The sequence below is a fragment of the Daphnia pulex genome, chromosome 1 (genome assembly GCF_021134715.1).
Source record: "Daphnia pulex isolate KAP4 chromosome 1, ASM2113471v1".
NCBI lineage: Eukaryota > Metazoa > Arthropoda > Branchiopoda > Diplostraca > Daphniidae > Daphnia > Daphnia pulex.
The window spans coordinates 4,476,652-4,489,313 of NC_060017.1; the positions used below are offsets into that span (position 1 = coordinate 4,476,652).

Below are 12,662 nucleotides of genomic sequence, written 5' to 3' on the forward strand. Positions count from 1 at the left end.
CATAAAATTATTTCTTTCATTAGACTTGGCATTGTCGGATGCAGCCCGAACCGATTTCATCAACACCCGATGTCCCGAATCCCGATCAACACAGAAAAGAAAGTCGTTTGTTATCTTTAAAAAAAAGTAATCCTATTTTTCCAGTAACATTTTTATAGTAGGGAATAGTTTTACTAGATTCTTCTACTATTTCAGAACCACGTAAGTATTTTTTTTCTGTTTATAACATCATTTGATACCAAAAGAAATGGATTGTTTATGTAAGTTAATTAAATGCCAGATGGATTTGCCAATTGATTCCATGGTATCAATTTTCATACGTACGCTTTCATAGAAGGCTAGAAGCTATGATAGACGTGATAATATTGTAAACTTGAATGTTTTTTTCAATTGGAAAAGAAACCATTGAGGTATAAATTTTCAGTTTGTATCAGCATCTTGTCCTTGAATCTCGTAATAACTTACTTTTCTTTTTTCAATTGAATGAATTAAATTTTTGTTTTGGCGTATGCATCAGCTTTATTATTGTAGTTTTCTTCTTTCTTAGAAATTTGGAATGAATCCTAACAACCCACAACACTTGATGGGGAATTATCCTCCTCATTACTTTCATGTGAATCCCGCAAGTTTGAATTGGCAGTGGAATCAAGCAATGCCTGGTCCTTCTACATTAAGAGGAAATTTCATCCATGTAAATCCAGCCTTTTTTCAAACAAATGTGGCCCCACCCCCTGAATTGCCAAACCCTAAAAGAATAATTGTCAACCCAAAGTTTTTCCCTAATGTGCAACCCGAAAGGAACACTGGAACTTCATCTGCTTCCCACGAAGTGAAAAATTTGGAAATAATTCCTGCTGTGTTAAGAGATCAGGCGCCAAATTTGAACAGAGTGGTTATTCAAGAAGAAACCAAGGAAAAAAAGCAACAAATCATGGCCTTGAACAGCCATAACTCACAACCGATTGCGCAGCACCATATGAAACCAAGCCCGATTCGACACATTTCTGAACGCCGTAATTTGACAAAAATGGATTTCACAAATCAACCAATGAGAAGCAAATATAAATGGCGGAAAATGGAGAGCCCATTGAAAGCAATAGCTACCAAACATGCCTACAAATTGGTTCGAAAATCAGTTGTGAAATCTCCCAAATTGGCTAGTTTGTCAACCCATCGTGCGCAGTTTCATGCATCGAGACTTCTAACTCCTCCCAAATTTACAAGTACACCAACTGAAACGCAGCCTCCAATCAATTCACGTTTCAAACTAGATAACCGAGTTACTAAAAACAAGAAGAAAGCTACCAAGAGCTCAAGTCCTCGCGTGTCGCTACCCAAAGTTATTCAAAACAAGTATAGACTAATTCGTAACAAATGCTGGAAATCCAAGAATCTTACTTTGACGAAAAGTGGCATCAACCGTTCCATCATCAATCATCGTTCCATTGTTAGTCGTTCTGTGGTCAATCGTAGCTTCACCAACTTCAAATCCCCGGTTTGCAGGCCAATGGCGCATCACAGTAGTCGATTGCAAAGGTTGGCTGTTGTAATTAAGCCCAACAAGAGTATCAAGAAGACCAAAACTACTAAGAGCAAGACACGGAAACGTTATTATGATGACGAGGCAAAGACCAAACCAGATGACGAAGTCCTTGATGACGTGGATGTGGAGATCGCTGAAAAACCTTCGGGGCCTAAGAATCGTACGCCGATAGGTGCACTGCCTTCTTTCATTACATTATAGAAACAGTTCTCCATTAAAATTGCATATTGTCTTGTTAATACTACTCCAGTTCTCTGTTGATCCACTTGGTTATTTGAAACTGGTTACAATTGTTTGCATAGACAACGGTCTACGGCCAAATGCTCATTGAAAAATCTCTTGTTCGAGTACCTGTTTTAATTATTCTATTTTTTTTTTCCTGAATTAACTGTACTTTTTTGTGCAAGAAGAAAATACAAATTGATAAGTTTTCAACAAAAAAATCAATATGTATAGTTGGCCAATAGATTAGAGGCATTTTAAAAAATCCGCTGTGAATGTTTTGAGTAGACTTGACTGACTTTTCTCGGGAAAATTATTCTCGTCCTTCGTGAAGAATATCCGAAGGGGTTTTCGTAGCCGTCCTTGAGATTCGGGGAATGATGCGCAGTTTCTACAACTACACGCGGCTTTTGAGTTCGTTTTTAAACTCCTCCGGCTCTAAATAGAGATTATTCTGAAACGCAATATTTTGGCTTTGAAATGCAACAATTTTGCCGCTATAGTCTTTCGTTGCTTAACAACCGACTGGAGCGTGATGGAATGCTAGTTACTTAATGTTAGACCGTTCAAATTCAAGTCGAAATCATAAGAAAATTGTAACTCCAGGAATAACATTTGGGTTGATGACTATCCTTCTGAAAAAATAAACAACTGCTTATTGTTTAATAGCAACTAATTCGACAATTGACTTTGGCTTTAAGGTATTCTACAGCGATGTTTTCAAATTCTGTATTTGGGTAGGCTGACAGACTGAAGCGACGTGACTGGGCCGAACGCTAACAGCCGAATGGGGGATATCAGTATAATGAACTCCTCCAGGGGACAGCAGGTTTAATAGGTCTAGGGATTGAACTATGCTTGCAGTGAATATAGCTGGAGGTCGCAAGATTTGGAAATTTTTTTGAACCGTTGCTCTTCCTGTTCTGTTAGTTTTAACTCAAATAAGGAAACAGGTCTTCAAGGTTTTTTCGCTGTATATGTACGAGGATAAGATGGCCTTTGCGTCAATGCAATCAGATATTTCAATCGGAATATCTTTCGATGGTTCAGCGGCCATTCTTTCAAGTCTCGAAAAAATATTGTGAACGGTTCTCGCCTAAAAATTGTCGTCGTCAGCATTTCTGAAAATATAAGGTATCAAAGGCCATGGAGAATAACTTATTCAAGTAACTTGAGGCCCGATGTTCGATTGGCGCCTCTTATCGCATAAAGGATAACTAGGTTGCGTGATGTCAAATCCTAAATGCCCTAAAAACTTTGTGAAAAATATTTCGACAAGTAAATGACATGAATGACATAAATTGAATTGAATTGAATTTTCTGTCGTCTGCTGAGATACAAAACTGCTGTGTAATCGTAGCTGGCTGCAACGTGTCACGAAAGTAAATCTAGATATTTTATATTGCGTTAGACGTCCAGTGCGTGCATTTATAAAATATCAACTTGTATACTCACGACGATTCACGATTAAAAAATATCGTGATCGATATTTGAGCTTGTCTATAAATGCAGGAGTCGCCACGTGCAAAGGCCTCTTTCCACACACAGCAGTCGAACTAGGAAGTTCTCCCAATATTCCAGCCAACTAACTCTCGTGTTTGCCACGGGGTTTTGTGTCAGGCTTAGAAATAAGAAAATCAAAATAAGAAAGAATCTGTCTTTTTTCTGTAAAGTGTCGAGTGTTTTTAAATTAGTCGGTTGAATTTTATTCGACATGCCGGGTAAAGAAGTTCTTAACGGAGAAAGTTCGAGCGCCAATGGAACGTCTGAAACGTTTCTTTTCACATCGGAATCGGTTGGAGAGGGGCATCCAGGTAATGATCCATGTATTTCTCCCTACCCCGCTGTGCGTTGTATTGTTTATGTATCCAACGTCTATTGATTTTGCTCTTTTGACGTTTTAATTATGTTTGTTTGTTTTCCTTCAGACAAGCTCTGCGATCAAGTTAGTGATGCCATTTTAGATGCCCATCTAGCACAAGATCCAAGAGCTAAAGTTGCCTGTGGTAAGTTTCCTTGAAATTAGGTACCAGTATTCATTATTTATGTTTTTTATGTTGTGTTTACAGAAACTGTCAGCAAAACTGGCATGGTATTGGTCTGTGGTGAAATCACCTCCCGTGCCATTGTGGACTACCAAAAAGTTATTCGTGAAACAGTCAAGCAGATTGGATATGATGACTCATCCAAGGGTCAGTTAATATTGTTTAAATCATAATCATAAGTTCAAGTATTAATAAATGTATTTTTGTTTCAGGATTTGATTACAAAACCTGCAATGTTTTGGTTGCCTTAGAACAACAGTCTCCTAACATTGCTAGTGGTGTACATGTTGACAGGGACGATGACAATGTTGGAGCAGGTAGAAAACATGTTTTTCATTGTTTTTATCAAGCATCAAATTATAATAGTTTGTTTTTCATTTCAGGTGATCAAGGATTGATGTTTGGTTATGCCACCGATGAAACTGAAGAATGCATGCCTCTTACGGTCGTTCTCTCTCATAAACTGAATCAAAGGCTCTCAGAGCTGCGTCGCGATGGCACTCTTTGGTGGGCTTGCCCGGATACCAAATCTCAAGTAAGCAGTACTGTTTTTATCTGACCCATAAGATTATTTATTAATCACATCTGGTGTCTAGGTTACGTGCGAGTACTATTTCGACAACGGAGCTTGCGTTCCCCTGCGTGTCCACACTGTTGTTATCTCTACGCAGCATTTGGCCAAGGCTTCACTGGAAGAAGTCCGCCGAGACGTAATGGAGCACGTTATCAAGGCCGTTATACCCGCCAAATACATGGATTCCAACACTATTTTCCACATCAACCCCTGCGGGCTGTTCATTTATGGTGGACCCATGGTAATGTCGAAGAATTTATACATGTATTGCAATGTTATTTATTGATTGTCTCCTTTTTCAGGGTGACGCTGGACTCACTGGTCGTAAAATCATTGTTGATACTTACGGAGGTTGGGGTGCTCACGGCGGAGGTGCTTTCAGCGGTAAAGATTACACCAAAGTGGATCGCTCTGCTGCTTATGCAGCTCGCTGGGTTGCGAAATCTTTAGTCAAGGGTGGAATTTGCCGCCGCTGCCTTGTTCAGGTAGATTTCAAATTATCCTATCTCGTTCAAGAAATTAATGGGTTCTGTTGTTGTATTAGGTGTCTTACGCTATTGGTTTAGCGGAACCGCTCTCAATCACGATTTTCGATTACGGCACATCCAAGTACAGCCAAGGTGAGTTGCTCGCAATTGTCAAGAAGAACTTCGACTTGAGGCCCGGTGCGATCGCCAAAAGCCTCAACCTCAAGAACCCCATCTACCAAAAAACTAGTACATACGGCCATTTCGGGCGCGACATATTTACTTGGGAGCAGCCAAAAACTTTGATTTTGTAAGACCTAACCTAATGTCGACCACCAATCTCCCACCCCTCCGCAAAACACTTGTCGTTTTTTTTTTCTTTTTTTTTTCTGCTTCTCAGTCCTTGTTGAGTCACTAGAAGATCTTATCCTTTCTCAGACCTGCTATTCTGTTATAATTCTACAGTGTCTCAGTGTAGGGGTTTCTTTGTCGGCAGCAGAAATTTTAGACAAGTCTCTTTTCTTTTAAAAAAAGCTGTCGACACCATCTCATGATATTATTTGGAGGTGGTGTACAGCGAAATGGAATCAAGTGTCTACCTGCTGCCGACTAGACGATCTCGCTGCGAATGTACGCCGTATATTTACTATTATCAATCCTTTTTTTCATTACCAGTCTTCTTTTTTCTAACGGCGTACGTTTGTGTTGTGTTTCCAAAAATTCGTCCATGGAAAAGAGCACTTTTTGGAGACACTCCGATGCTGTAGAGTTGCACCTTCTTCAAATATTATTGCTACTACACTAAAAAGTTCTTATAATGTGTGTCTTCTGTCCAACATCTATTCTGTTTGACGGGCGGGGCCATTTGACATACCCAACTTTTTTCGTCTTTTGAATTTTCTTTCCCTATTTTTCGTATAAAGATTTTGTAGACTTTTTGTTTGTTTTCTCAATCAGGGAATGATTTCATTTGCCACTCCTTTAAACGAATGGAATAATGACCCTTCGTTTCTATTTTTTTTTTATTAGTGCGGTTTGAATGTATCTAGTGCCGCGCCTATTACGTATATTTTGTAAGGTGAGGGCCGGTAAGAAACGAAGATCAATAAACAATGGTCACCAAAAAGAAAAACTCCGATATTATTCCAATTGTATTGTAAAATTTTGAAATCATGAAAGGGGTCATACCGTCTGTTTCCACAATACATAAGTGAACGAAGACAAAATATTCCAACCCAACCTCAAAAGGAAGAGAAGCTAGATCAAAGAAATATCGAGTACTCTACAAAATGAACTAATTTTTTAAAAAGTGAAAAAGACGAAAACTTCCAAAGTCTTTTGTGTCTTTTCTTTTTATGGATGGGGAGGGAGGAGTCGTAGTGTTCAAGTGCATTCAAAACGCTGTCGCTAATTCAAACAATCAATCACGCTCAACAATACCATTCTTTGAAAACCGTATCACATTTTGTGCAGCATCCGCCCTCTCCGATTATTATTATTATTTAAAAAAAGAAATCCAGGAAAATAAGAAATTAAGAAATGTTTCAGGGGGGAGGGATTGTGGAGAGTTTGAATACCATCACTATACACACACCAACCATACACGCAACTATTCCGTTTTCCACCGTAATGTACGGTCGTAAAATTGTTTCACTCTTTCTCTCTTGATATTCTGTTCGGCCATTAATTATTGCTGACAAGTTGGAATAAACCAACTCCCTCCTTTTTCGTTATCGCATTTGCGATGAACAGAAAAGCAACGACTAGACAGCTCCACCTCCCCATCCCACTTTTGTGGATTCAGGTGAGTTTCAGTAGTAGGAGTCGCAGTTGGCGGGACAACACGTACTGATTCGCTCACTAATGTAGCAAGGTAATGTTTTGTTTGTTTGTTTGTTTTTTTCTTATACCCTCACTGGTTCGGCAATGGGCGCAGAACAAAAAATAAACGAAAACAGATAAGGATTTTTTGACAGGATCGACCAAGTCGATTGTGTCATGTGACAAAAAAAAGAACACGAGTTACACACTCTATATAAGAGGCAAAAAGGCAACGACGAAAAAAGTAGAAAAAGATCGGGGGGAGGGGGAGGGAGGAGGAGGAGAAGATGCTAATCAACCGGAAGGGTTAAAAAAAAATCAAATGAAAAATTATTAAACAAAACTTAACATTAGACATCCACGCTTCACCGATCATTGCGCTTGAGAGAGAAGTTTTTTTTTTAACACGAAAAAGACATTAATAATGAGTATTGCGCCTTGACATTGGACGCGAATCAACGACATCATTGTCACACAAGATTCACTCAGAAAAGACAAAAAAGGGGGAAAAAACGAACGTATCAAAAAGAGGGGAAATTGGAGAGCGATCAAAAAAGCAGGCGCCAGTAGTAGTAATTAAGGAAAAAAAGAGGAATCAAAAAGAAGGATAATATAATGTATAACATAAACTAATAGGAAATCATTGAACATCGCACAGCCGCACACAGGTACCGGTACCAATTCCCGTCTTCTCTTCTTGGTATTCACTTCCTCTTTTCCTTTCCTCATCTCATTATTACCGAATCTGGGTTTGTGTTTGAAAGCATTCACAGTCGAAATCAGGCACATCTTTTTTTTTTCTTTTGGTGTTATATCTTTAGAAGTTTGTGGGTTCGAGATATCATCCATTCTTTTTTTTTAAATGAATCAAAAAAATTTTTTAAACAAGCCAAAAAAACAAACAATTTAACAGATCATGTCTACATCTGACCTTCACTTTTCTTTTAAAGAGGAATTAAACGAAACTTTAAAAAATTTATCTTCCGAATGCAAGACTAGATTCGATTCCGCACAAACCGTTTGCGCCATTCTTTTGTTTTTCACTTTTTGTTTTTCACAAATCACCGGTTGTTGGTACTCAATACGCTAAAAACTGACTCGCATTTGTTGTTACCGTCACACAAAATTTCTAATCAATGCGATGATGTCGGTTTCACTCATTCATACGCACGGTCACAAAACTATGGAAACAATAGGGGGGAACAATGAAAAAGCCCTTTGAGGGAAAGAATCGAAATGTTTAAGGGTTAAGGTCGTTAAGTAGCAGCGAAAAATCTGCATTCTCGAAGAGGGAAACGACAAAATGGTGTGTAGAGGAAGATCGGAAAAAAACGCTAATCGACTAACTGCTGGACTTGTTTTGAAAACAGATATCCCCGGCAGATGAATGTTCGATTACAAAAAAGGGAGAAAAAGGAGGTGGGAGGAGGAAGGGAAACAGATGACCATTCATGGACAGAAAAGGCACGCAAGTCAGTCACGTCCAAATGGTTGAGCAACGAGTGTGGTACTACGCAACGACGAGATGTAGAATTCTAAGAGAACAGATGGGAAATAACTACTGAAAATGTGTGTGGGGGGGATTGAAGCTTTTATATAACTACTACATCTAACTATGCACGATCGAATGCCGTGCAATGATTTGATCCTTTCCATATCGTTATTATTACTAATTTTTTTTTTAACTTTCTTTGCCTAGAAAACGGGGAATTATTTCAAAGAAAAATTGAATTCACAAGTTGGATTTCACGAAATAAGTAGCGCATTACTCGTCGTTGCCCATCATTCACTCGGCTTGAGAACTGTGACTCTACAAAAGAGGGTGGAAGGGTGGGGCGATTTAAAGGGGGGGGGGGGAGGAGGGGGTAACAAACGTACACATTTGATGGCTTGGCGCGACATATCCTCTCACAGTTGGTTCCACGTCTTTTTTTTTTTTTTTTTTACTTCTTTCACCTACGAGTTATTTTTAACGATACGCATGAAACATATCAACCAAGAAGCACAGCGCCTTTTATCACGAGTTAGTTGCAACATTGAAATTTTTTTTAAGGGGGTAGGGGGATTTTCCGCTGTGCAATTCTGTCGATTCTAACTCAACTGGGTTATCACAGACTGTTCTGACATGCGTTTATTCGCACAATCAGCTCTTCTCTCTATTTCTCAATCTCACGCTCATTCGCTGGCTCATATTCTGGGTCTCCGGTTTCAATGATCACAATCACTGGGCTGTTCACTAACACAACGCTGCGCCTATTCCTCTGTAGCCTATCTAGCGCATTGTCTATCTCTGCTTAACCCAATCAAAGGCACCGACCTTCAAGAGCAAATCCTACTAGGCACGCTCACGCAAAAAAAAAAATGGTGGAAAAATCGCTCTTTTAAATGCTCACGGTTAATCAACGATAATATATAATAATAAAAAAAAAGCAACGATTAACCGGTTTCACCCCATACACTCCTTTCACCGCGAGGGAGAAAAAAGAGAGAAAAATGGAGTGAAAAAGAATTCGACCGGTTGATGGCAGTGAACCAACCCCAAAATGGAGAGAAAGATATTATGGGGTGGTAATTAATAGGGCAGGGAAATTCAATTTGTTAAAAGAGCATTGAACATGGTACGGCAGTACGATGAATGGCGCTTGGATATCGCACGAGGCTTAGGTTAAAATGATTTTTTTAAAATGTGAAAACAAGATTTTTTTCCCCATTGGATTACTCTCCACTTCCCCCTAAATTCCCCGACCTACCACCATTAGGCGTTATTATTGTTGGCCGTCGGTGAATCCTGGTCACAAGGACTGGGAGGACTGGTCGGTTTGGTCTGTATCAGTGGCGGAGGGGAGGTCGTTGCGAGGGCCGAAGCGGCTGAAGAGGCCCGTGGACTCCCGTTGGAGCCGGCGCCAACGCCCGGCTGAGAGGCGATCACATTAGATTGAACGTCCGATTCGGCCACAAAGGCTTCTCTAGGAGCGCTACCAACGCTGCTACTGCTGCTGCCGCGGTAGGAATCGCGACCTCTACTACTTCGACTATGCCCGGCTCCTGTGAGTGATCCTGCACGTCATGGATGGAGCCAGTTAGTCAATATCGGGTCAACAATGATGAGGAGTAAATTACCTTGACCCTGCGTTGGTAGGCCGTGTGGTGGGTGGCTGGCCGATCCAGTCGTCGAGGCGTCGGAATGAACACGCATGTGGATTCGCACTTGTTGCGACTGGCTGAATCGGCGGCCGCAGGTGTTGCATTGAAAGGGTTTTTCACCGGTGTGGGTGCGGATGTGCTGACGCAAGTGATCTCTCCGCCGAAAGCGTTTGCCGCAATAGGGACACTGGAACATGGTAACTGGTCCTTGGGGTGTCACGACTGTCACTCGCAACGGCTAAACACAATGACAACCAAGTCTAGGGTCAATTGAAACTCTTTAAAAACCGATTCAATGGATTAAGTTACCTGGTTTTGGGCGGACGGTGTTGGTCGTGGTTCGGCCACTGCAACTGCAGCAGGCACTTCGGACACAGCTATTGTAGACGCGGCGGCGGTCGGAGCGGGCTCTTGACGAGGAGCGTTGACATCAGATGGTGGGCGACCTCGCCTACTGAACGACGGTCCTGGTAACGGAGGAGGAGGAGGGTAGGTAGGCATTCGTTGAGAGGCTGTAGGCCCTTGTGGTGGTGGAGCAATTGGGATGACGGGTTGTTGTCGAGGAACCCAAGGTCCTTCGGGTCCAACTCCTATCGGTGGAGTGGCCACAACTACCGGGGGTCGTCCGGCCGATGGAGATGGTAAACCCACCGGTAAGGCGGCAGGTATTAATCGGTTGGTGAGTGGTGTTGGTGAGTACCTATAATAAAAATAATAACCAACATTTATTCAGCAATCTACTCTCTTTAACTTTTGCTCTTTATCGGTAATAACCTGGTGCCCATTAAGGAGGACAAAAGCATGCTGCTGTGATGTTGAGAATAGACATGCTGCTCGGTTCCAACCGGAGCGATAACAGGCGCGCGAATGGGCAATGGTTGAGGTGGACTTGAGCGTCCAGGAGAAGACGTAATCCTGTCATCTATCCTTGTTGTTTGATGATGATGCTGCTGCGGACTATCCACATCGGTTGACGATGACCGCATTGGTTCGGATACTATAGTTGGTCTTGAAACGTGATGGATTCGCCTGTCACCTGTGATGGGGGGGCTAACAGTTCCACTATTTCCCGGTGTTGGACGGCTCACAGGGTAGCCTGCGTTTATGTTTTCCACTGATCCTGCACCTCCCTCACTCGTGCTGAGTGGCGTGTTTAAAGGTTCGGGAGCTACAGCAAATGGAAACAATGATGATGCCAATCCTGAAAAATAAAATAAAGGCATCACAATAAAATCTCATAAAACCAATGTATAGTTAGATCAGGACTAATCACTAATAACTGAATAAGCACATTTACAATAATTGATAAGACAATCCCATGTGAAAATATTAAATCGACTGAAATATTGAGATGTGCCAATGAATTTAATTGACTGTGAAATAAAACAACAAGATAAACTCAAGTAAATGAGCAAAAGAAAGCTACCTTTGATTTGAAGATTTTCAGCTGTTCGAAAGAACGAGGCCATATCACACCCAGCTGACACAACCACCTCCCCTGAATACATGAAGGTGAGCAAAGAATGTAGATCCTTGAGGGGTACCCCTTGGAGGAACACAACAGGATGCTGGTGCTCAGGCACTTTGCTGAGGATTTCAAGAAAATAGGGACTACAAGCAGACAGAATAACACGGTGAGCGGGGAACACCCTCCCCTCAGAGCAAAGGATAACATCTGTGAAGGTGTCATGTCTCCATAGGTCTTCTACCACAGCAGCAAAGTTCTGTTGGTGGTTATTCCAACGAAGAACAAATTCTTCAGCTGCCATTCTTTGTTTGCCTTATAGAGTCTATTCAAGTCTTCAGGTTTATGGGCAAGGTATTCTGAGTTCACATAGTAAAGGTGCAGTAAGTCCCGACCTTCATCACAAACTGACACAGCTGGAAGCTTGCTTGCTATTTTCACAATTATGTACAACAAAGTGTCCTGCAAAAGATGAAAAAATTAACAAAGATCACATTTAGGCCCCTCAGGTACAGAGAAAACTTTATCGATTTTTTCGAGAAAAAAACTCGGCAGACCACAAAAAACTACGTAGAATAATGAACATCGCAAAATTGTGAATCCTAATCCACTAATACATTTTGATGTCACTTCAAAATAACACAATAATTTACCTTTCACTGCTAGACACTTCCAGCCTCTATTCACGAAAAACACTACGAGCTGTCATAGTGGAATATGCGTCGTTTAGTAAACAGCAACTCCCGAACGAACGCCCGACCGAACGAAATGCACAGGCGAATTGGGTGTTCCAACAAGCCTCCCAGCTATCATTTATCGATATTTTATACTCAGATTTAAGTTTGATAAGACAGGCAACCCAATTTCACAACGACAACTCGTTGCAAATACTTCCATGAAAAATGGATGCCCAACCACTCACAATTTTCACACTCTCGAGTAAACGAGCATTAAACATTTGTTTATCATAAAATTCGTGAAATTTTTTTTTAACGACCGGTTTGATCTCAACCTTGTCCCCGGTTGCCAAACTCTTCTAATATTTTGAGTGAGAGGGAGGCTTTGTCTCGTGTAAGGAAACTGGAAAGTAAAGTAAGATAACAAAAATAAAACATGTTAATTTATATAAGATAAGCGGAAATATTTGTTGTTGCTTGGTAAATTCTTCCTGAATTTTTCTAAATATTCAAACTACTAACCTAATGTTCTACTAACCGATAATTATTTGATAATGTGTACTCGATTTTATGGGCATTCACATTACATTGAAGAAATGGAATTGATCGTTATTCGATTATGCCTTTTAAAAAATAAAACAGATTCGTCCTATTACTACACGTTTATATTCACAAAAGAATGACGTCAGCTAAATCCAACACCC

At 40.7% G+C, this 12,662-nt stretch overlaps 3 protein-coding genes across 3 annotated transcripts; 2 read left to right on the forward strand and 1 right to left on the reverse strand.

Annotated features, from left to right (window-relative positions):
- The first annotated feature begins 280 nt into the window (after positions 1 to 280).
- Positions 281 to 3,402, forward strand: LOC124195357. Its single transcript, XM_046589728.1, has 2 exons — positions 281 to 410; positions 548 to 3,402. Exons 1-2 carry the CDS (start codon positions 378 to 380, stop codon positions 1,742 to 1,744), a joined length of 1,230 nt encoding a protein of 409 aa, XP_046445684.1. The 5' UTR covers positions 281 to 377; the 3' UTR covers positions 1,745 to 3,402.
- LOC124195367 (S-adenosylmethionine synthase-like) lies at positions 3,084 to 5,983 on the forward strand. The gene is made up of 8 exons (XM_046589737.1): positions 3,084 to 3,579; positions 3,694 to 3,771; positions 3,835 to 3,957; positions 4,023 to 4,127; positions 4,194 to 4,345; positions 4,407 to 4,625; positions 4,687 to 4,869; positions 4,929 to 5,983. Exons 1-8 carry the CDS (start codon positions 3,480 to 3,482, stop codon positions 5,163 to 5,165), a joined length of 1,197 nt encoding a protein of 398 aa, XP_046445693.1. The 5' UTR covers positions 3,084 to 3,479; the 3' UTR covers positions 5,166 to 5,983.
- Position 5,984: 1 nt separating this feature from the next.
- On the reverse strand, positions 5,985 to 12,076 carry LOC124195353 (zinc finger protein 865-like). The gene is made up of 6 exons (XM_046589714.1): positions 11,935 to 12,076; positions 11,243 to 11,743; positions 10,591 to 11,017; positions 10,126 to 10,516; positions 9,793 to 10,054; positions 5,985 to 9,729 (listed from the first exon to the last, which is right to left on the reverse strand). The coding sequence occupies exons 2-6, from the start codon at positions 11,583 to 11,585 to the stop codon at positions 9,428 to 9,430; spliced, it is 1,725 nt and encodes a 574-aa protein (XP_046445670.1). The 5' UTR covers positions 11,586 to 11,743; positions 11,935 to 12,076; the 3' UTR covers positions 5,985 to 9,427.
- Positions 12,077 to 12,662: the final 586 nt, after the last annotated feature.